Consider the following 24568-nt stretch of genomic DNA (forward strand, 5'->3'; position numbering starts at 1 on the left):
CACGGGGATGACCCAGAGAGATGTTGTGGGGAAGGGGGTGGGAGGGGGGTTCATGTTTGGGAACGCATGTACACCCGTGGTGGATTCATGTTAATGTATGGCAAAACCAATACAGAATTGTAAAGTAAAATAAAAATAAATAAATAAATAATCTTTAAATGGTAATACCGATTAAAAACATATCATTAATTATATTAAATATTAATGAACTAGCCATATCAATTAAAAGGCAGAGGTGATCAGAACATATAAAAAGTAAAACACAATTATAGTCTAATAAGAAGAGAATCTCTTTAATTTACAAATACATGTATGTTAAAAAAAAAAAAAGGATAGAAACATACCATGTAAAGAATAAGCATAGAAAGGAGCAATCAAACTAGAAGAACAAACCATAAGAAAAAATATTAAAAGATAAAAAGTGAGATGCCATAGAAAGGAGCATGCTGTAGAGTTCTCATTCTGGGAAGATAGAGTAGATGTACTTTTCCTCGTTCCTTCTGCTAACTATAACTAAAACCTCTAGAAGTGAGGCATAAGACAAACATACAGTTCTGAAAGATGATGAGAAAGCAAATCAGCTAGATATTGTTGGGACCCAATGAACAATGATGGTTGTTGTGATCAATGATGGTTGTTGTTATTTATATTTATCTCTGCCCTGAAATTCCCAGATGTGAGCTGAAGCCAGCAGCCTCAAAGTTCCCGTGGTCATAGGACCAACACACACATACATATCCACAAAGGCCTGATCTCTAGTCAAAGGACAAGGAAGAGGACAGGCTAGCAAGAAGGAAAAGTTTAGGTAACATCCGGTCTACTCAAGCAAAAAAACAGAAAAAAACTTATGAGCCAGAGACTTTATCCCCACCAGGCAATAAAGAGCCTCCGTCCTCTCCCCTGTGGTGATCACACAGGCATCCTGGACTACTCACCAAGCATCAAGAAAGTGGCATCAGAGTAGGCCTACTGTAGACATTCACCACTGCCCATCAGTAATGAAGCAACCTCCCCCATAACCTGGTATTCACAGATACCATGCCAGAGGCACTAATGAGACACTCTAAGCATACATGCCAGGGTGGCATCATCAGAATCAAAACTCTTACCCACAGCCAGAATAAATAGAAGGCTCTCCCTAGGTCAGGGGAAGCTAAGTGAAGAACCTGTAATTCTACCATCACCTGGAGGCAGGGCCTCCCTTCTTTCCTTGCTGGCAGCAGTAGGAAAAACCAGTAGTCAAGCTCAATATTTATTTATGCCAGAAGGTTTACATAAAATTTTTAAAATCACATAAAATAATACCCAAAATATCCAGGTTTCAATTCCAATCATTCATCATCCCAAGAACCATGAAACCTCAATTTGAGTGAAAAAAAGATAATCAACAGATGTTAAGAGATGTTAGAATTATTTTTTAAATATATTAAAGCAGTCATCATAAAAATACTTCAATAACGAATTGCAAATACATTTGAAACGAATGAAAAAAAAATTCCACAAAAAAAAGACATAAAGAACCATATGAAATTTTTAGAACTGAAAAGTAAAAAAACCAAATTTTTTAAAAGCTCAACACGATGAGCCCAACAGTAGACTGTAAGAGATAGGAAAAACAACCTGATAACTTTAATACAGAAAAATAGAAACTACCCAATCTGAACAAGAGAGAAAAATAGACTGAAAATAAGTGAACAGAGCCTCAGAGATTTGTGGGGCCATAGTTAAAGATCTAAAATTCATGTCAAAGAACTGGAAAAGGAGAAAAAAAGGGGGCTGAGAAGTGCTTGAAAAATAATGGATGAAAACTCCCTATGTAACAAAATACATAAGCCAACAGATTCAAGAAGTAGAGCAAATCCCAAACAAGATGAACCTAAAGAAACCCACACCAAGACAAATCACAGTCAATCTTCTATAAAACTAAAGGCGGAAGGAAGGGAGGGAGGGATGGAGGAGGGAAGAAGATGGAAGGAAGGAAGGAGAAAAGAAAAGGAGGAAGGTCTTGAAAGCATCAAGGGAGAAATATTTCACTTATTAGGAAAAAAAACAATTTGAGTGATAAGAATTACTAATCAGAAAAAGTTAGAAGTCAAAAGGAACAGCACAATATTTTTTAACTTTTGGTGGGCGGGCAGGGAGAAACTCTCAGCCCAGAACCCTACATCCAGCAAAAATATCCTTTAGGAATGAAGGCAAAATCAACACAGTCTCCATTTAAGGAACACTAAGACAATTCGTCACCAGTAAATTTGGAATAATGGCTGAAGTTCTCTAAACAGAAGGAAATGATAAAATAGGGTATCCTGGAAAACTAGAAGTAAGAAAAATGGAAGGAGTAAAAATAGGGATATATACAATAGATTTTCCTTCTCCTCTAGAGTTTTCTGCCTCATGGATCCAGTATTTCACAGTTATATTTCACAATACTCTGATGTTGAAATTATAATTTTATTTATTTTTAACTAACTTTAATTTCTAATTGCATGATTACCGTGCTTACTGTCTAATATACCCAGTGTAACCATTTAATCTGGTTCTTCGAAGACAGATTTATTTCAATTCACTGCTTTATCCATCATTGCACCATCAGACTCTCTGGGTTCACGCCTGGGCCCTGCCTCCAACCAGTAGGTTTCAGGGAATCCTGGAGGAGGGCGTCTGCCCACTGCACTTAGCTAGAGCCGACTGACATCCTGGGCCCTCTGGTCTGTGTCCCTGTGTCTTGCCCACAACTTCAGTTGTCAATCCCCTGCTCAGCCCCTGGCAGCCCACTTCACTCTCACTGAGAATCAGCCATCATTTCCCAGAAGCCCCAGCAGAGTGACCCAAAGGGGCTTGGGATCCTGCCTCCGCGGGGAAGCTCTGATGGTGCCCCCCTCCCTCGCCACCTGCGAGGCCAGAGGACAGGCCCCCAGGCCCACATCGAAGCCACAACACCCCTTCGTCAGCCTCTGGGTCTCAAGGCCTCCCATTCAAACAAGACAGGCAAGCCACTTCTGGCAATGAAATCCCTTCACATTCCTTTCAAAAGCCATTATTACCACCACTATTGATCTGACAGAATTTTCCGGGTGACATTTACAGCAAAGGTCATCCAGTGAGCAGGCTGTCTTCCGTACCTCATCTCCTCAGCTTTGCCCCTTCGATGACTCACCTAAACACCAGCTGCAATTATCCCTTATCCCTGGCCCCCGTGTGAGGCCCACTGCAGTCACTCTTCCCTCCCCAGGCTGCTTGCTCTGCTCTCTGCAGGGAAAGCAGCCCGTCACAATCACCAGTTCATCCCACCCACTCACTACACTGGACCCATGAGGAGAAACGTCCGCTTAAAACCAATGGACTGCTCGGAAATGGGAAGAAAGCCACTGGCTTTCCCTGGGACACATCGTCTGTCTGTCCCTGCCTTCCTGCTCCCCGAAGGCCAAACCTGGGCTAACTGGACCTCACCAGATCATTTGCTGATGAACAGCTGTGTCTGGAGTCCTTGCTATAATATCCATCACTTCACAGTTTTCTATGTATCAAATTCTTTCAGGTTTCACTGTATTTACACACCTACTATGACAGAGGAGAACTATTTCACAGCGTAAGAAACTGCATTTACCTTACAGATGAGAATACTGAAGCTCAGGGAACCGTTGCTGAGCACAGGAGGGCTTAGGATTGGTGGGCAACAGGTGTGGAGTCCAGTCGTCCAGCCTGGGTCTCCTCTCAGCAGCATTCGGACCCCAGGGAGACCAGCTTTCTCTGGATTGCTTTTTTGCTATTGTTTTCTTTTTTTCCTACAAATTCAAGGGAGTATATTCAATCTTTGGCCTTCTTTGACCTTCTTTGTCACATTTTAAAAAACTGTGTTCTCCTCACCCAGGAACTTGGCATGGGGGAGGGGGACAGGCAGGAATACTACTGTTCTGTTTGGTGTGCTGACTTCTCACCTATTTCCTGTGAAAGAAAGGTTTCTACCACTTTAGTGGGGGACGGGGAAAGGCAGGGATAGTAGGCGTGAAAGAAAACAGGTGATTCAGGATCTTCTTAATTAATGTTTTCTACATCTCTAACTTCAAAGTCTGAGGAGGAGGAGGAGAAGTAGTTTAGTCTAAGTCGTTTCCGATTCTTGCGACCCCACAGACTGTAGCCCGCCAGGCTCCTCTGTCCATGGGATTCTCCAGGCAAGAATACGGGAGTGGCTTGTCATTTCCTCCTCCAGGGCATCTTCCAGACCCCGGAATCGAACCGGGTTCTCCTGCATTGCAGGCAGATTCTTTACCCACTATAAGCTAAAAGTCTGCGAGTGAACCAATAATAACAACAAAAAGTTGCCTAAAAATCAGTGCTTTGGCACCCCTCTCTCGTTCTCCATTTTGAGCCCTAGCAGAGAACACAGAAAGCAAGAAAGAAGGGGAGCGGAGAAGCAAGCACTCAGTACATAGCTTGAGTCACAGTGGTGAAAACAACTTAGTTCATCAGAGCTGGTAGAAAGTTCCCAGCCGCCTCATTTTACTTTCAGGTGTCCAAACATATCAAGCATGTTTCCAGATGAAACCAACCCAGAAGTCTTTAAGTCAACATTAAAAAAAAAAAAAAACAGAAAATAGTAGTTCTCTGAGTATCTACGGGCTCTGCCAGGAACAACCGGCTGCTCATCCCGCGAGTGAGAGGCGCCTCGGGGGGCCAGGCCAGGCGCTGGCTCGCGCGCTTCGCACGGTCCAGGCGTGCCGGTTGGCTGCCCCAACCAGGGCATCTGCGCTGGGCCCAGGTCTCAGGAACAGGGCACGTGGCTTTGGTGGGCCGCTCTGCTGCCTCCTTCCCCTGTGGCACCGGCACCAGCGAGGGAGGCGGAGTGGGAGGCCGCGGAAAGAGACACCAGCTGCATTAGCAGCACCTCTGGCCCTCCACACCTTCACATCTGTGGAGCAACTCGGAGGCGGTTTTCTACACAGAGGAGCCTCAGAACTTCACGTCAGAGCCACGTGGGGAGCAGACACGTGCACAACCCCCTCAACTCACCTGCCGCACCCAGGCAGGTCATTCTAGAACCCAGCCTTCCTATCCAGTGGCTCCATCACACCCTGGGACTTGGAGTCCTTCCCTGGTTCCCCAGCGTTTGGCATCTGAGGAGCAAAGAAAGAGATTCTGAGAAGTAAGCTTGTAGGTAACCTGCCCACATGTCACTGGCTATCCAGGACACATGGCTGCTTCCACCTGCAGAGGAAGCTAGAAAAGTGTATCCATCAGGGAATGGGGGCAACTTGGGCAGCATCTACGAGTTCTACAAAGAGAAGTGGACATCAGTGTGGGTGCTGATGTGAGTGTAGATGGGGGTGCAGGAAGGGATGTGGGTGTGGCACAGGCCAGATGGCTGGGACCTGCCTGTGTAGTGTGGGAGCAATGTAGGTGCAGGCATGAATATGCTTATGGGGGTGTGTAAGGTACATTCTTTCCATAAAAAATGATTCATAGCCTTCATTCCTTTTAATCTAAAATATCTTGAGTGTTTTTCTAAGTCATTAAATGCTTCAGAAAGCAAATACTGTAATAACATGTAGTGAAAACATGTACAGAGTCTCTCTCTTAAATAGGAAAGTGAAAGTATTAGTCTCTTAGTCCCCTGTGGCTCTTTGCGACCCCATGGACTATAGCCCACCAGGCTCTCTGTCCATGGGATTCTCCAGGCAAGTGGAATGGGTAGCTGTTCCCTTCTTCAGGGGATCTTCCCAACCCAGGGATGGAACCTGGGTCTCCAGCATTGCAGGAAGATTCTTTACCGCTTGAGCCACCAGGAAACAGGAGAAGAAGATCCTACTTGTTCAAGGCCTAAGGTTCCCCCTACCTGGCCTGCCCAACCCAGGTATCACGATGGTGGCACTAATCTTGGTGAGGTCCTCCTGGGTCACAGACTTAATCGATCTGACTCAGAATTTATGAGGTCGGCAAGAAGACTGGGGCTTCCCAATCCTCAGTGGTAAAGAACCTGCCCGCCAAGGCAGGAGATGCGGGAGAGGTGAGTTCGATCCCTGGGTCTGGAAAATCCCCTGGAGAAGGAAATGGCAAAGCACTCCAGGATTCTTGCCTGGAAAATCCCATGGGCTACAGCCCATGGGGTCACGAAGAGTCGGACACAACTAAGCATTCAAGCACAAGATTAGATTAACAGAAGATAATCCTACAAAACACACTGAGGATGTACAGGTCTCCACCAGGTGGGGAGGGTGGAACGTGGATGTCCCAAGGAAGCAAAAGCCTGGAGGCCAGGGACAGAAAACACAGTTCCAGCCCAGGAGCAAAAGCCCAAAGTTCAGGGACAGAAGGACACGACCAAGGGTGGAGAGGCGGCACCATGAGCTGTCACAGAATCCGGTGAGGATTTCTGAGATTTGTAGGGAGGTTTCTGGGACCTGCTGGTGTGCTGCTGTGGGGTGAGCCGTTTGGAGGTGGGAAAGCGAGAAATGCCGGAGCCAGTTTGTTACCAGTGGGTGTGAACAAGGAATGGAAGCATATCCTGGACCACTATCTCTGCAGACACGAGGCTGCAGCCTGATTCCCCGCTGCAGCCAGTCAGTCCCCTGGGTCAAGTTGGTGGGTGGCTGTGAATCTTCTGAAGCACCCCCTACCCCAAATTTCCCCCAGGGAGCCACCAGCACCCTCACCACCGACTCCCTTAAGCACTTAGCCTCAAGCACTAAGGAAGAAAGAGAAGAGACAGAAGTACAAGAGAACAGGGCAAATGTTTGTCAGAGGAGACCAGGAGCTCCTTCATCAGCTTCGAACCCAGGCTACCAGGGCCGCATTCCCCCTTTCCAGCATACCTACCGCCTGGCTTTGCCCTTGGCCACCACCCATCCCACTCCTGCTTCAGCTTTTATCTCTCTCTCTGGGCTTCTGCCTCCTCTTGGGTAAGAATGGTAATGTTTAACTCTTATTTAAGGAGACTGGGGATTTAAAAAAAAAAGACAACTCTTTAAAAGACAAAGAGCACTGCCATTTGCACTCAAAGTATTGTTGAGCAACTTTGGAGCACTGAGGCTTCCGAAGAACTCCCCTGGGTTTTACTTTAGCTCCTTGACTGGCTGGTCAGAGGGTGCGATGAAAAGTGGAACTGTGGGCTTCCCTGGTGGCTCAGAGGTTAAAGCATCTGCCTGCAGTGCAGGAAACCTGGGTTCAATCCCTGGATCGGGAAGATCCCCTGGAGAAGGAAATGGCAACCCACTCCAGTATTCTTGCCTGGAGAATCGCATGGACGGAGGAGCCTGGTAGGCTACAGAACATGGGGTCGCAAAGAATCGAACACAACTGAACGACTTCTTTTCACTTTCTTTCAATTCTGAGACATGTTCACTGCCAACTGCGGGCAGAAAGAAATATCTGAAATTAGAAGGGCCACCCACCTCTGAACCATTGGGGGAGGGGACACTTCAGGGACCCTGCCCTCTCCTCTGCCCTGGGTTATGGTCTTTGAACTGACCATGGCTTTGCTCACTCTAGTCAGGAGTCAGGGCAAGAAAAAGGCCAACAGAAGCAGATCAAGGGGCCAGGGTGAGGCAAGGTTCCTGCCCCCCTTCATCGTGGCAAAACTCTCATCCAGGGAACAGCCATGTGCTTGTGCTAGAACCACGGTTAGGCGGTGTCCTGCCTTTCTGCTTTGCACAGGAAGCTAGTCCTGCTGGCCCCAAATGCAGCTCAAATCGATTTCTCATTCAAGTATCTATCTCCATTTCTTCCTGAAAATCCATGGAAATGACCGACAAAAAGTATAAAGGGGAAGGAATTCACAAAGGTACTGAGAACAGGTTGGGAGAGGATGTTTCTGTAAGGCCTGCTTTCTACCCTGTCATTCCCAGTGATTGTGTCCAGCTCTGCCCACGTGGTCAGGGCTGCTGTAGAGTGAAGCAAAGAAGCCCCTTGTGGATGAGGCTCCCTCCATGAATCACACCCTCCACTCCAATGCACACGTGACCACCAAGGACAAAGCCCACATGTGGGAAACACAGTTGTCTTTTCCTTAGAACTAGAAAGTTCATTTGTTCTCCCAGTGAGCCCAGTGATGCAAGGAAAAAAGGAAGGGAGGGTGAGTAAGAAGGGAAGGGACAGATGCAGAATATTGGGATCTAAAAGGTCTCTGGAAAAGGACAGTTAAGAGTCGCTCCCAATCAGAGGCCAGAAAGTGAAAGTCACTCAGTCGTCTCCAACTCTTTGTAACTCCATGGGCTATACAGTCCATGGAATTCTCCAGGCCAGAACACTGGAGTGGGCAGCCGTTCCCTTCTCCAGGGGATCTTCCCAACTTAGGGATCAAACCCAGGTCTCCTGCACTGCACGCCACCAGGGAAGCCCAGAGGCCACAGACCTTGCCAAAATCTCAAGGACCCTACGGTAGGCAATAGGAGCAGTAACGGCAAACTGGAATTCGAGTCCCTCATCGCAGACGCTAGTAAAGAAATGCTCAAAATTCTCCAAGCCAGGCTTCAGCAATACGTGAACCATGAACTCCCTGATGTTCAAGCTGCATTTAGAAAAGGCAGAGGAACCAGAGATCAAATTGCCAACATCTGCTGGATCACGAAAAAGCAAGAGTTCCAGAAAAACATCTATTTCTGCTTTATTGACTATGCCAAAGCCTTTGACTGTGTGGATCACAACAAACTGTGGAAAATTCTGAAAGAGATGGGAATACCAGACCACCTGACCTGCCTCTTGAGAAACCTGTATGCAGGTCAGGAAGCAACAGTTAGAACTGGACATGGAACACCAGACTGGTTCCAAATAGGAAAAGGAGTATATCAAGGCTGTCTATTGTCACCCTGCTTATTTACCTTCTATGCAGAGTACATCATGAGAAACGCTGGGCTGGAAGAAGCACAGGCTGGAATCAAGATAGCCGGGAGAAATATCAATCACCTCAGATATGCAGATGACACCACCCTTATGGCAGAAAGTGAAGAGGAACTAAAAAGCCTCTTGATGAAAGTGAAAGAGGAGAGTGAAAAAGTTGGCTTAAAGCTCAACATTCAGAAAATGAAGATCATGGCATCTGGTCCCATCACTTCACGGCAAATAGATGGGGAAACTGTCAGACTTTATTTTTGGGGGCTCCAAAATCACTGCAGATGGTAATTGCAGCCATGAAATTAAGATACTTACTCCTTGGAAGAAAAGTTATGACCAACCTAGATAGCATATTCAAAAGCAGAGACATTACTTCGCCAACAAAGGTCCATCTAGTCAAAACCATGGTTTTTCCAATGGTCATGTATGGATGTGAGAGTTGGACTGTGAAGAAAACTGAGCGCCGTTTTTGAACTGCGGTGTTGGAGAAGACTCTTGAGAGTCCCTTAGACTGCAAGGAGATCCAACCAGTCCATCCTAAAGGAGATCAGTCCTGGGATTTCTTTGGAAGGAATGATGCTAAAGCTGAAACTCCAGTACTTTGGCCACCTCCTGCGAAGAGTTGACTCATTGGAAAAGACTCTGATGCTGGGAGGGATTGGGGGCAGGAGGAGAAGGGGACGACAGAGGATGAGATGTCTGGATGGCATCACGGACTCAATGGACGTGAGTTTGAGTGAACTCTGGGAGTTGGTGATGGACAGGGAGGCCTGGAGTGCTGCGATTCATGGGGTCGCAAAGAGTCGGACACGACTGAGCAACTGAACTGAACTGATGTAAATTTTGGTAGTTAGTTGGGTATCAGACAGAGAGACCCCTCCTTCAGCCTGACTTCCTGCTTACACCTAGTCCAGTCCCTCGGGCCACACCCACCTAACTGTGACTCCTCCCCTCTGCCCCACTGCCCCTGGCAGTCACTTGGATTTGCCCTCAAACTCATTGACAAGCCATGTATTTTTAAAGAGAGACGAGAAAGAAAAACTTTCAGTGTCTCCCTAGGGAGACTAAAACAATGTAAAATAGATACTTCTCGGCCCTCAAGGCCCGCATAATCCCCCCTCTATAATTTCCAGCACACTTGAGTGGCTTTCCTCTTCTACCTTATTCCCTCAGCTCTTTTTTCTTCTTCTTAGTTGCTCAGTCGTGTCCGACTCTTTTCGACCCCATGGATTATAAGCCGCCAGGCTCCTCTGCCCATGGGATTTTCCAAGCAAGAATACTGGAGTGGGTTGCCATTTCCTTCTCCATGGCATCTTCCCAACCCAGGGATCAAACCTGGGTCTCCCTCATTGCAGGCAGACTCTTTACCACCTGAGCCACCAGGGAAGCTCTTCGGTTAGATCTAGTCATGCTGTTTCACCACAAACCCAAGTAGCTCCCCATCCCTTGCCCCCTCTTCTCCACAGCGGTGCAGACCCGCCCCATCCTGCAAGGCCTTACGGAACATGCCTGCGCACAGATGACCTCCCCTGACTTTATTACTAGCTCTCGTGTTCCCTCCCTCAATTGTTACACAACAGAAGGTGGAAGGAGGCTAACCCTCAGGGGCTCTTCTAGCCTCAGCCCTACCGCGCCCGAGAGCCCCACACCCACCTGTGGGAGTCAGTCCTGCCGAGGGGAGCACACAGCCTGGCCCCACAGACGGATGTGTTTCCACATAGCACCTTGCAGGTCCCGAGCGCCAGCCCACTTCTGACACAACAGGCCTGGGGGCAGCCTCTGAGCCGAGACAGCGCCCCTCCCATGTCACACACCCGCCGGAACTCCAGCTGTCCTTTCTAGAAAGTCACACAGAACTCGGACACATTTTACTTACTAGAGTGTGCGCTTATGACTCAGGGGCAGCAGCTGAAAGAGACGAGGAGGGCAAGGTGTGTGGGAGAGGGGTGGAGCTCCCATGCCCTCCAGGTGCCTCCAGGTGCCTCCAGGTCTCCAGGTGTCCTGCATCCTAGAAGCTCTCAGAACCCTATCCAATAGGGGGTTATGGAGGCTTCTCGACACAGGAGTGATTGATTTAAACCGTGGCCCTCAGCAGTTGAACTCCATCTCCAGCTGCTTTCCCCTCCCTGATGGTGGGAGAGGGGATGGGTGAGACTGAAAATCCTAACCTCTAACCTGTGACTGATTCCTCTTAGATGATTCCAGCTCCTTTTGTTCAGTTCAGTTCAGTGGCTCAGTCATGTCCCACTCTTTGCGACCCCATGAATTGCAGCACACCCCTCATCAACATAACAAAAGACACATTAATTTATCTCAAGGCTTAGTAAATTCTGAGAGTTCCGAGAGCCCTGTGCCAGGAATGGTGACAAAAAAACAGATACATATTTCCTGTTATACATCACAGTATAACTTTGTGCTACACAAGTTCATTTGTAGTTACACGGAGTGCACTTGCCCTTGAAAGTGCCTGTTAGAGTGGTTCTTGGCCTGTCAGCTTCTCGAGGACAAGGCACTGACCAGCCACACTCCTGGCCTTGTGAGAGGTACTGCTTACCCCCGTTCAGCTCACCCCTTCCAGGGCCATAGTAGGGTTGATTTCTCCAGCTCACTTTGATGTTGGGTCACAGATGGTGAACGTGTGAGCAGAAATAGGAACTCACATCTGTGTGTCAGGATGGGGCTTCTATCGTCCTGTGTCCCAAGTAACTAGGAGACTCCTTGATAATTTGTGGTCAATACATAACATGATGATAACTAAACCTTTGTTAAGATGCTGAGACTTGGGAGTTGTTTCTTCTACAGAATAACCTTGGTTCTCTAAGTGGGAGTCTTTGACCAACAGCGTCTAAGAGGTTATTCAAAAGGTGAAATCTCAGTTCCTGTTTCAGGCCCACCAGATAAGTATGGAAATTGTTACTTCAAAGTGGTTGAACAAAACCAAAAATGGGTGCTCAGAGAGCATGGAGGACAGTGCCTGTTATGTGGGGGCAGAGAGCTTGGCTGATGGATGATGTACATAGTCAGACAAGGACAGGTGGGAAAAGGGGTCATGTGCACTGGCTACAGTTGGCTGTATTTGATGAGACCCTCCAAGGAGATGAGCTATGGAGACAGTGACCTGAATACCAGCAGGAGTGAAAGGGACTCCAGATGAGAGCACAACAATGAGAATGCACCTAACACCCTGTAACTGCCGGCCTGAAAATAGTTAGGATGATAGGTTTTATGTCATGTGTATTTTACCACACGTGTATAAATTAACAAATATGATTCATCAATGATGCATCTAAAACCATCTTTAAAAAAATTTTTTTTCAGGAGAATCCAAAGTCAGGGCTTGAGAGTGGGGAGATACAGCTTTCTGGACTCAATAAGTAAAAGTAAGCAAGTTGAATAAGTAAATCAGTTAAATCTCAGATGTGGCACAGGATTAAATCAAGGGGGTGGCTTTCACCACCATCACAAATCCTCTCAGTGGTTCCAAGGAAGCTGTCAGTGTAAAGTCCTCAGAGTTTATCAGAAAGATCCAGTAAGTCTTTCAGCAGGGCAAAATGGCTCAGGAAAAAGAAACTAAAAGCATGACTCCCTCTGAGTTGGATAGACTCAAGCATATATATTTAAGATGAGAGCAAGAACAAGTCTTGGGGGCAAAAAGGAGAGATTTACAGCAAGCCTGGGAAATAAACAAGCCAAGGTGGGTCCTGAACAGCGGGGCTGCACTGGCCACAGGCTGCCACTGAGCCCTGGGCAGGTGAGGCCGAGTCTCCCACTCACTGCTCCTGGGAGGGGCTCATGTCTGTGTGGCCCCTCTTCCACCATCATTACACTAGGAAAAATATCAGATAAGGTGGCCTTTCAGTTTATTGGTCTCCAGATCAAGAGGAGCAACATCTGGGCCTGATATAGAGACTACCTAGCGTTTTAGAGTTATTCCCTCCCTGGAAATCTCAACACACACCTGCCACCCACCTGTGAGAACTCAGCCACAGCCCTCGTTCCACAGCACACACAATCCGTGCCTCCTGAATTCACATTTAGTTGTAGGTAGCACCTTGGACTTTGGACACTGCTTCTACAAGTTTTGAAATAATTCATGCCCCCCAAACTGTAATGGCAGAGATACCTGAATGACACTTTCTCTACCCTCTTACTGAGAACAGATAATAACACCAAAATACTTCCTGAAAGACAGAATTCTGGACAGGATATAATGTCACATGTACAATTTTATTACCAGGAGTTAAATCATTTTGAACTGATAAATGATCATTCTATAGGCGATAAATACCATCAAGAAAACACCATCACACCTCACCAGTGAACATCCCTCCTCATTTTGCAGCAGCTGCTGACAGATAGAAGACCCAAGACCCTCTGATTATCAGAGGTCAGAATGGCCAGTTAAAACGGGTGGTCTGGTCCTTCCGTTTTATTAACCTTTTTTTGAACACATGTTTTTACATCAAATAAAGTTGCTACAAAAGCAGAAATAGTTAATATACAATAGCATACAACAGTTCTGTGGATTTTTTTTGGTCTGGGGGCTGTGGGCTGGGATTCCAGGCTCATTTACAGATATTTACTGAGTCTCTGCATTCCAGTTACTTCTTCCAAGTGAAGACTTGTCAGAACACTTGGCTATTTCTGCACTACTTTTACAGAGATTACAAGACCTTTGAGCATTTCCTCAAGGACCTTTGTAGAGAAGGTCAGACCTTGTCTGCAGCCAGTATCCACCTACAGCAGTGAGTCAGCCTGATGAGAGTCAGTCCCCAGCAGAGCCACAGGGCAAACCACGAGGGCTGAAGTGTGATCTGCCTATAGGATCGTGGCCTGGGGAGCTCAGTTAGCACTCTGAGAGTGCTGGCGGGCAGCAGGCTAAGTACACATGTGGTCAGCAACAATGACAAACAACGGCCGAGCACCAGAAACTGCTGTGGCAACAGGGCCCCCGAGGCGAGTCGGGCAGCGAGAAGCCCGTGTTCCTGGAGCCGGGGATCCTGACACGACCCATATAACTTGCACTGGTGGTTCCCAGAACAGTCATATGGAGCTCACTCATGCCCATGGGTATACATGGGAATGTCAGCTAAAAGGACAGGACGCATTTGAAGGGTTAGTTGCCTCCTTAAACCTCAACTGTCAACAACCTGCTAATTTGCCCTTTCTAGAAGATTCATATGTTTTATGCACTTTCCTACTTGAGCTGGCACCATTTTTCTCAGGACTCTGAGCTCCTGAGTGGGGGTTGTGTCTATAGGTTGTGCTTGTGCTTGGCACCCAGGGAGGTCTTCTGGTCAATAGACCCTCACACTCACCACTCTGTGACCCTAGTGGGCCACTGCTTGTTTACATATATTCCTTCACTGGGGACAGTCTAGACATGAATATCCACAACAAAAGAGAAGCTATTAACATCAAAGACAAGAGAATGGAATTCAGAGCCATAAGAACCAAGCCCTTCAGATGAGAGCCCTGGGACACAGAGGCTGGAGCCATGCCAAGGCCCACACCTGCTCTGTGGCCAGGCAGGCCTCCTGGCTTCCAGACCACTGCTTTGACAGCCCTCTGCATCCTCTCCTAGCACCACCCATCTGCAACCTTCCTTTAAAATAAACAGACAATCTCTAGGGTGCTTTCCAAGTTTCAAGTGTTCTCACGCTTTCTCATGCCTGCCCTGTGGGGTCAGCACAGATGCAACCTGAATTGAGATGATTAGGGGCAGAGTTAGGACTGAACTCCACTTTTCTAGTCCATTCTGCACTGGAAAAGATTTGACTTAGCGGAGCTAGCGCTGGGCACCTGGACTTCTGGAGACAGACTGCAAACTGCAGATGGTACAGGGACGGGGTTTCAGACTCCAAGACAGACCCCGTCAGAGAAGATCAAAGATAGCTTACCTGCGGGGTGTGTTCCTGGCAGGTACCTCGGGGCCCCCCATGTCCCCAAAGCACTCACTTGGAAATTCCGGACCGAGACAGAATAAGACAGTAAGAAAGAGTCACAAAGATGTTCATGCCATGTAAGGGAAAGTTTGTGACAAGAGGTTTTCTGTCTGGATTAGTGCAAAAACATGACTGACAGAAATATAATTAAAGAAATGTCATCCCTGTACAATCATGGACACAAGCCATGAAATCAGGAGTTCAGGAAAGGAGAGCTGTGGAAAATTCCCACAGCAAATAGACAGAAATTTTCAAATGGAAACAATCTAATCGCTCTACTCTGCCCCAAAAAGCACGCCGAACTCCCAGGGGCATCACAGAAAGTTAGGGAACTGCTTCTGGGACAGAAAGTGATCACGCACCGTAGTGTGTTCACAGCTTTTCTCCAGGTCCAGCCACGCTCATTATGCTTAGACTTGCTCATGAAGTGTCACCTCCCCTGAGCACACACTCAGAAGATGGAGGGTGCCAGGGACCCCAGAAGTGGGTGGGAACAGCAGAAAGTGCAGGAGGAAAGCAGGCTGTAAGAAACTGTCACGGGCGTTCTCAAGGCAGAGAAGTGGCATGTGCACCTTTGACCCAATGACTGCTGATCAGGGAAAAGCTGCCTCTTAGACACAGATTCAAGGTGGGGAAAAGATGAAGGGAATGCATGGTGTAATTTCCAGCTCTGACTCCTCCTAACCCACCTTGGCATAAGGGCGATGAAGGAGAGAAGAGCTGCAGAGAGGACTTTCAGTTTAGTACGTGCTCGGGAACCTACAGGGTGTTCTGAAGCCCTGAAAACAAACAATCTGCTTAAAGGTCTTCCGCATCTCTTGGCTGCGGAAGGCGTATATCAGAGGGTCAATCACAGAGTTACACATGATAAGGATGAGGTACATGTTGAAGTGAGACATGAAGCAAGAGCAGTAGAGGTTCTGAGGACACGAAATCATCAGGATGAGGTGGAGGAAGAAGGGGGCCCAGCAGACGATGAAGACGCCCAGCAGCATGGCCAGGGTGATGGCACCCTTCATGCCAGTCCTCTGCCTCACAGAGCTGTGCCCAGGCAGGGCGGCAATGCGCCGGACGTGGGTTCGAGCCAGGAGGAACATGTGGGTGTACAGAGACGCCATGAGCAGCAGCATGGTGAGGAACATGGCGATGAGGCAGACGACCACATATGTGGATTCATAGTACACAATGAAGACCGTGCCGCAGCTGGTACAGAAGGCCCAGATGCCGGCAATGATGGCCCCTGAGCGCCGCCCCGTCATGATGCGCTGGTAGCGCAGGGCACAGAAGATGGTGACATAGCGGTCCACAGCGATGGCCAGCAGGCTGCACATGGAGGCCACCACGGAGATGCAGATCATGGAGTCGAACACGTTGTCCAGGTGCCGCACGGAGGCATCGGCCATCACCAGGTGCTTGTTGGTGAGCAGGTAGATGGTGATGGTCTCCCAGAAGTTGGACAAGCTCACCAACATGTCGGCCACCGCCAAACTGCCCACGAAGAAGTACATGGGGATGTGCAGGTTCCGGTTCCTCACAATGGCCCCGATGACCAGGATGTTCTCCAGCAGGCTGATGAGGCCCAGGGCCAGGAACACCTCCACCGCGATGCCCATGTCCTCACATGGTGAGGATGCGTTCCTGACACTCAGTCCCGAGAGGTTGCCTTCCGTGGCGTTCAGCCCAAGATCCAAGAAGTGCAGGTGGAATGAGGAGTTCATCGCTCCTCTTCTGAGCAGCAGATCACTGTAAAACAGGTTTTAATTTGTGATCCAGAGGGGTTAACAGTCTATAGAAGTACATGCATGTGGAGAGCAACCACACCATAAGCAACGTGCCCTGTGTGCCTGGGTCCTTGATCCTGGATCCTGGAATAGAGTCCCTCTAATGTGAAGCCCCCTCTACCCTTCTCCCCTCCTTCCACAGACCTCCTAGCAGAGTCATCAGGCACCTCAGCATGCACAAGACACTTTCAGTCTTGTTCTTGTCATCTTGGTGCCCATGCTTACTCTCAAAAGTGCCACAGCTCACAACCTGCAGAACCTCTCCAGTCTCCTGGTTCCACACACACGGTGACTGCCCCACGTTTCCTGAGTGGCCTCTGAGTCCAGAAGGACCTGCAGGTCTCAAGAGAGGCAGACAGGTACCTCCTGTTCATCCTGAAGCCCCAAGGATTCATCCCTACAGTTGTCACTATGGTCGTCACCAAGGTGATCAACTAACTTGAGCATAATCACAAATAAAAGTTACTGTCTTCAATTCATAAATTTAGGTTTCATATACACACTAAAATTGAAACACTGAATTAAAATTTCCCTAACTTCTGTGTTTGAAATTCCATGGAGTCAGATTAACAGACAGTTGTATAAGTTCCACAGAAATGAAATACAAAGAAGATTTACCAGGAACTAGAGCAAGATTGGAGAAGGCAATGGTGACCCACTCCAGTACTCTTGCCTGGAAAATCCCATGGGTGGAGGAGCCTGATAGGCTGTAGTCCATGGGATCGCTAAGAGTCGGACACGACTGAGCGACTTCACTATCACTTTTCACTTTCATGCATTGGAGAAGGACATGGCAACCCACGCCAGTGTTCTTGCCTGGAGAATCCCAGGGACGGAGGAGCCTGGTGGGCTGCCGTCTATGGGGTGGCACAGAGTCAGACACGACTGAAGCAACTTAGCAGCAGCAGAGCAAGATACTTTCCTCCTCTGTTGCCCGATTCCTCTCCCGCAATTTATATTCAAAACTCTCTTTGCCCTCAAACTCAGAGCATGTCTAGGGAGAGAGTCACAATTTCTGTCATCACCTCCCTCGTCAAGAGTCACTGTGTATTATTTGCCTAGTTCGGTTTCAGGAATAACGGCCACCACACTGACGTTTGAGTCCCCAGCCAGCTCTTCTCCACATGCAGGTCAGGCACAGTTTGCATCCATTCAAGCCAACTTGAAGTGAATAGAAAGCATGGCTATTTACCCGTTTCCCCTGTCTCCTTGGCGCGGCTTCTCTTGCACGGCAGCCGTGAGGCTGCACTTGGGACCAGGACCGGGGCTCAGCCTGGGCACCGGGGGGAAGTGCCATCCCCGCAGGATGAGGACTGGGTGGCAGAGGCGCTGCAGCCTCCCTGCAGCTCATCCTTTATGCAGCTTCGCAGGACCGCCTCCTGCCCGCCGCCGCCCCTTCTGTCCCTGCTCTCCAGTCACGGCCTGAGGTACCACCTAGTGGTCAGAGCAGGGCCCGTCCTCTCCTGGCCGACACCTGCACCTTCTGTTTGTGGAAAACCCTTCCCCCAAAGTGTGTTCAAATGTGTTCTCCAGCAGGTTGTTCTTTTTGACTCTGCTTCTTGTTTCTTCCTCTTTGAACTATGGAAATACTATGGGATCCTGTGACAACCCAGGACACCAGTCACTGGTCCCCTGATGGCTGTTCTCTGGAACTGACTGTGGTGACCCTCAGCTGTGAGCCTGATCCACCCCTTGTGGGACCAAGATTAGCCCTTCTGCAAGGACTCTGCCAGGTCAGGTCTAAGACAACAAATGTAATTTTGTTGTTGTTCAGTCACCAAGTTGTGTCTGCCTCTTCACGACCCCATGGACTGCAGCACACCAGGCTTCCCTGTTCCTCACCATATCCTGAAGTTGGCCCAAGTTCATGTCCATGGCATTGGTGACACCATCCAACCATCTCATCCTCTTTGTTACTTAAGTAAAAAGGGAAAAGAGGCTTTCCTTTGGCCGAACATCCTGGACTTGGGCAAGAACTTCTGGATCTCCCATTTCTCTGGGACTTAGAACGCTGACCTGCAGTCCTGCTGGACCAGGCCTGGCAGAAATACCCAGGGCTGCTTTGCTGTCAGAGATGTGACCAGATGACCTTTCCACCCGAGTCGTTGGAGCCAACACACTGGTGTCCTGGGGCTGTGCCAAGGGTTGCAGGATGGAATGGTAAGAATTGTGCTGTGTACACACAAAGGGACGGTTGATGGAAAATGGATGATTCAAGCCTCCCTTACTTGTTTCTCATGTTCCATCAGCTTGGGCTCTACAGAAGATTCTGGCTTCCCAGTAAAGTGGTAAAAGTGGAGACTTCTGTTAAAGATCATTAACCACCCAGATGACACAGCACAGCTGCCATAGGTGCAGCCCTCCCAGCTTGCATGCTGGTTGACTTTGTGTGTGCTGTACATGAATTGGCTTCCCCCATGTCTCAGTGGGTAAAGAATCTGCCTGCAATGCAGGAGACACAGGAGATGTGGGTTTGATCCCTGGGTTGGGAAGATGCCCTGGAGAAGGAAATGGCAACCCACTCTAGTATTCTTGCCTGGAAAATCCCATGGACTCTAGCCTGCCAGGCTCCTCTGTCCATGGGTCACAATGGGTCAGACACGACTGAGCAAATAATATATATACAAGAATTACCTTCATCGTAACAGGAGCCTTAGGAAGTGGGTCCTCCCATCACCCCATTTCACAAAGCAGCAAACCCAAGGTCCCAGCGCTGGAAAGGAGCACAGTTGAGCTCAGATTGACTGGGCATGAAAATGCCACCAGAGGGGCCCTTGTAGTCATGGGGCTCACTCTGCACCAGCCCCGGTGCTCACTGGTTTCCTACTGTTTTAGTGCTGCTAAATTTGGTGTGCAGTGCTCTTGTTTTGTTCTGTCTTTATCAGCTTTTGGTATTCAGGTTACCATGGCTTGGTTAAGTAAACTGGGGACAGATTTCAATTATTTCCTATTCTGAGCCAGCTTGAATGAGGTGGGATTTATCATTTTCTTGCAGGAGAGAGATCCCATCAATGCCAACAGGGCTGAGAGAATGTAGACTAAGCTCCTGCCTCCTGGCTCCTCCCTCATAACAGCATACACACCACACACAGGGCACCCCGAGAGCACCAACTGCACCTGGGGGGCCCCTCCTCTGTGAAGGATCCTGTGTTCTTCTGTTTTGTTGCCCAAACAGGGATGATGCAACAACTATCGATTCAAAGGCACAGGGGAGACGCTTCGGCGGTCCATGAGGCACAAGGGTGGGACCTGCTGGACGCCCTGCAGCACAGCTGGTTCCCAGATGCCGACTCAGGGGGTTTACTCCACAGGGTCCATCAGGAAGCACCTGCGCTCAGAATCTGGGGGAATGGGAGGGGAGCGGTGGGCAGCTGGGCAACAGAGCAGGCCCACAGCTCAGTCAACCCTACTCAGAGCTCTGAGACGTGAGTGAGACAGCCTCTCTGCTCTGCCTGGAGGGGTCACCAGAAGCCTTCCCCCGCCCTGGGGAGGTGTGAGGTCTGGCAGGCACAATGGAGGGAACGACACGGCACAGGCTGTTGACCACCCCTGCAGCTGGGCAGCACAGCCTCCCTTGAAGGGGTCTGGGCAGCACACGTCCATGTTCATGGCTCACAGCATCAGTCTTTGCTTCCCCAGCTTTACTGAAATATTATTGTCACATGACTTATGTAAACTTAAAACATACAAGGTAATGATTTGATACATGTAGATATTGCAAAATGATGACCATAGTAAAGTATTAACACATTCATTCAATGTGTATCAAGTCATTTCAATGGCACCCCACTCCAGTACTCTTGCCTGGAAAATCCCATGGATGGAGCAGCCTGGTGGGCTGCAGTCCATGGGGTCGCTAAGTCGGACTGAGCAACTTCACTTTCATTTTTCACTGGAGAAGGAAATGGCAACCCACTCTAGTGTTCTTGCCTGGAGAATCTCAGGGACGGGGGAGGCTGGTGGGCTGCCGTCTATGGGGTCGCACAGAGTTGGACATGACTGAAGTGACTTAGCAGCAAGTCATTTAACTACCTTTTGATAACACTGAAGATCCTACTCTCTTGACAACTTTCAAGTATATAGTACAGTGTTGTTAACGACAGTCACCAGAATTTATTCATCTTACATCTAGAGGTTTGTACTCTGACCAGCATCCCCGTTTCCCCCACCCCCTTCCCCTGGAACCCACCAACTGATGCTACTTCCATGACTTTGGCTTTGTTAGCTTCCCCTTATCAGTGAGATCATATAGCGTTTTTCTTTCTCTGACTTATTTTACTTAGTATAATACCCTCCAAGTCCATCCATGTTGTCACAAAAAGCAAAATCTCATTATTAAGGCTGAATATTATTCCACTGTGTGGGGAATATTTTTCTTTCTCCATTTATCTGTCGATGAACACAGGTTGTTTCCATGTCTTTGCTATTGTGGGTGATGCTGCACTGAACATGGGGATGCAGATGTCTCTACGTGACACTGATTTCATCTCTTTTGGATAAATATCCAGGAGCTGTTGTTCAATTGCTAAGTTGTGTCTGATTCTTTATGATTGCATGGACTGCAGCATGTCAGGCTTCCTTTTCTTCACTGTCTCCCAGAGTTTGCTCAGACTCCTGTCCATCCATCCATGATGCCATCCAACCATCTCATCCTCTGTTTCCCCCTTCTCCTCATGCCTTCAATCTTTCCCAGCATGACGGTCTTTTCCTATGAGTTGGCTCTTGGCATCAGGTGGCCAAGTATTGGAGCTTCAGCTTCAGCAACAGTCCTTCCAGTGAATATTCACGGTTGATTTCCTTTAGGATTGACTGATTTGATATCCTTGCAGTCCAAGGAACTCTCAGGAGGCTTCTCCAGCACCACAGTTCGAAAGCTGGATCATATGGTAGTTCTATTTTTTAATATTTTGAGGAATCTCCATTGTTTTCCCCAGTGGCTACATCAATTTATATTCCCACCAAGCGTGAACAAAGGGTTCCTTTTCTCCACACTCTTGCCAGCATTTATCTCCTGTCTTTTTGATGACAGTCATCCTAACAGGTGTGAAGGGATAGCTCATTGTGGGTTTGATTTTCAGCAAACTCTTCTACATGTCATCTCTGTGCTGAGGCTCCCTAGACACCATTGTGGGTCCAGCCACAGAGGCAAAGCTTACCTGAGTGAGACACAGGAGAGAGCATCATGTATTCACAGAAGTTGGGTTACAGATTTCTTTTTAACTCCAAGGTGTGTAAAGCATTTTCATATATCAACTCACCTGATTCTCCCAGAAGCCCTGGGAAACAGTTTCTGTGTCACCCTCTCTGCAGATGTGGACTCAGAGGCTCTGAGAAGCTGAGTGGATTTTCTGGCACTGCTGGGCTGAGAAGTGATGCCACCAGCTGTTGAGCCCAGATCTTCTTGCTCCAAAGTCCAGGTTTATAAATACACACAAGCCCTGTACACTAGGTATGAGCACTAGACAGTGGAGTCCTAGTAAAGTAAGTAAAAAAGTAAAGTAAAAAGTCGTTCAGTCATGTCCAACTCTTTGCGACCCCGTGGACTGTAGCCTACCAGGCTCCTCTGTCCATGGGATTCTCCAAGCAAGGATACTGGAGTGGGTTGCTATTTCCTTCTCCTAAGGAAGCAAGCACCAAATCTCCTGTGAACATTTGTTGAGAGCCTACAATGCCTGTGACTGGTCCACAGGTCTAGAATCTCAGCAACTCCTCCAGCAACATATGAAATCAAAATCTTTAGCACTGCCTTCCATACAAGAAAACCTAGGCTCAAAGGAGACTGTGACATAGCTATTGATGAAAGCAGGACCCGAATCCAGGCTTTTCACCACATCTATGCTTCATAGAGTCTGGTGTCTTCTTGTGACTCAGTCACATGCCATAGGCAGAAACTCGGGTGCGACAGGACTGCAGAGGCCATGGGAGAGGAGCAGGGAGAACTCAAAGCCAAAGGGCAGAGGAGGGCACTGAGGGAGGGGACGGGGTGAGCTGCTACTTGAGGGGTGATCCACAGCCCCAGGGCCAGCATGGGGGAGGGAGGGCCGGTCACAACATGCCCTGTGGTTGGCTGGAAGGTTTGGGCCTCGTTCTAAGAGCAGAGGGAAGGCCTGCACGGTTTCAAGCAGCCGCAGTGAGGAGAGAAACAGGATCAGGAGGGGAGAGAGCTGTGAGTCGACAGCAGTGCCTCATGGTGAGATGTTTAGATCCCTGGGCGGAATTTATCACCTAGGATCCTGCGATCTGGTTGATTCATGCTCAGACCATGCTCCCCTGAATATCAAACCTGAAAACCAAGGCAGCCCTGAGCCAACAGCTTACAGAGCCCGGACACTTAAAATGCCACACCCACCCGTGTGTGTCCACAGGCAAGAAAGGGACAGCTTGGGGTTCAGGGATTCAACGTGGGGCTGGGTGGGGGGTGGGGGGGTGGGGGGATTTTATTTGTCGTGTCAGGTTTGTTTGGGCTGCCAGGACAGGGTCTGTGGGTTTTCACATTCAGTGTGTGAGTCAAGGTTCTGTTAGTTCTTGGGAAGCTTATTTTTCAAATCCTATGCATTTTTCCTTTGAAAAGGACTCAGTAATCATCCTTTGATTCAGTATAAAGCTAAGAATCTTGGCAGAAATCTGAATTAGACAGTCTTTTCCTTCTAGAAGTGCATAAAGCCTAATAAGGAGGTTGAACTCACGGTATTCCTGTCACAGGGCATTAGTTACATCTCTCCGAGATTCTTGGCCTGGCACTTGGATGATTGTTGGGACATTAGCCACAAGCTCTAGGAGGGCATTTCAGCAGGTTTTAAATCTTGCCTTCCTGTTCATGTAATTGCCTCACCAGCTTTGTTCAGGAAGGGCTTCTTCAATGCCTGCTACTTCAGGCTTCACAATAGGACTGCTGTTTCATAACATGAAATTTGGGGTTCCCTCTACCCCAAATTTCTCCCTTTTCTCCTCCTGTGGCCACTGAACTCTTATTCATTCGTTTAGATCCAGGCACAGTATTGGAGTAGGAGGGCATGGCAACCCACTCCAGTACTGTTCCTGGAGAATTCCATTGACAGAGGAGCCTGGTAGGCTACAGTCCATTGGGTCACACGGTCAGACATGACTGAAGCGACTAAGCAGCGGCTACCCCAAACTCCTCCCTTCTCTCCTGTGGCCACTGAACTCCTATCCACCCTTTCAGATCCAGGCCAGCACCTCTTACTGGGAACCTCTGGGACCAGGTGCTGTGCCCTCTGACCTGTGTGACGTCTGTCTGACACCTTCCTGGTTGACTGTGAACTGCCTGGCACAGGTCTCCCCTCTAGGCCGTGAGTACTTCAGAATCCTGCTCAACCACTAACAAGAAATGAATTCTTTAAATGTTTCATAGTAATCTCTGCCATTATGTAAGCTCCTTCTCAGAAAAGTCATTTCAGAAAATGAGGTCTAACATCAGCTGCCAAAGAACAGAAGTAAAATCCTCCTGTTTATAATCTGGATGCTGAAGACACCATGCTGACATTTCTTCCTTATCCCTTTCTAAACCCAAAGAAATTTTGTTTAGGATGTAGGGAGGGAAATGAAAAAATTTTATATATAAAGAAACAGTCCTTAGGATATGATGAGGTCACAGGGTAGGGAGTCTAGTCAGGTGGAGAAGAGGAGCTGAAGACTTATTATTCAAGGAACTTGGGATCTATGACAGCATTTCTGAAGAGCAGTCTACGAACCATCAGCATCAGATTTACCATGGAGCTTCTTATGGACAGGTTGCAGGCACCTGAATCGGAACTTCTGGGAGAAGGATTTTGTGGTTTTCATTAGCTTCTAGCCTTAGGCTCAGGAGAAGGCAATGGCACCCCATTCCAGTACTCTTGCCTGGAAAATCCCATGGACAGAGGAACCTGGTGGGCTGCAGTTCACGCGGTCGCAAAGAGCGGACACCACTGAGTGACTTCACTTTCACTTTTCACTTTCAAGCATTGGAGAAGGAAATGGCAACCCACTCCAGTGTTCTTGCCTGGAGAATCTCAG

The 24568-nt window shown here is 48.3% G+C and overlaps 1 protein-coding gene across 1 annotated transcript; it reads right to left on the reverse strand.

Moving 5' to 3' along the window:
- Nucleotides 1-13034: 13034 nt before the first annotated feature.
- MC5R (melanocortin 5 receptor) lies at nucleotides 13035-17867 on the reverse strand. Its single transcript, XM_040264578.1, has 2 exons — nucleotides 17745-17867; nucleotides 13035-16514 (listed from the first exon to the last, which is right to left on the reverse strand). The coding sequence occupies exon 2, from the start codon at nucleotides 16487-16489 to the stop codon at nucleotides 15512-15514; it is 978 nt and encodes a 325-aa protein (XP_040120512.1). The 5' UTR covers nucleotides 16490-16514; nucleotides 17745-17867; the 3' UTR covers nucleotides 13035-15511.
- Between the last annotated feature and the right edge of the window lie 6701 nt (nucleotides 17868-24568).

This window comes from Oryx dammah, unplaced genomic scaffold (assembly GCF_014754425.2).
Source record: "Oryx dammah isolate SB20612 unplaced genomic scaffold, SCBI_Odam_1.1 HiC_scaffold_22, whole genome shotgun sequence".
NCBI classification, from domain to species: domain Eukaryota; kingdom Metazoa; phylum Chordata; class Mammalia; order Artiodactyla; family Bovidae; genus Oryx; species Oryx dammah.

Excerpts from the sequence above, each read along its gene's own strand:
- MC5R (XM_040264578.1), bottom strand. The coding sequence starts at position 16,489 with ATGAACTCCTCATTCCACCTGCACTTCTTGGATCTTGGGCTGAACGCC.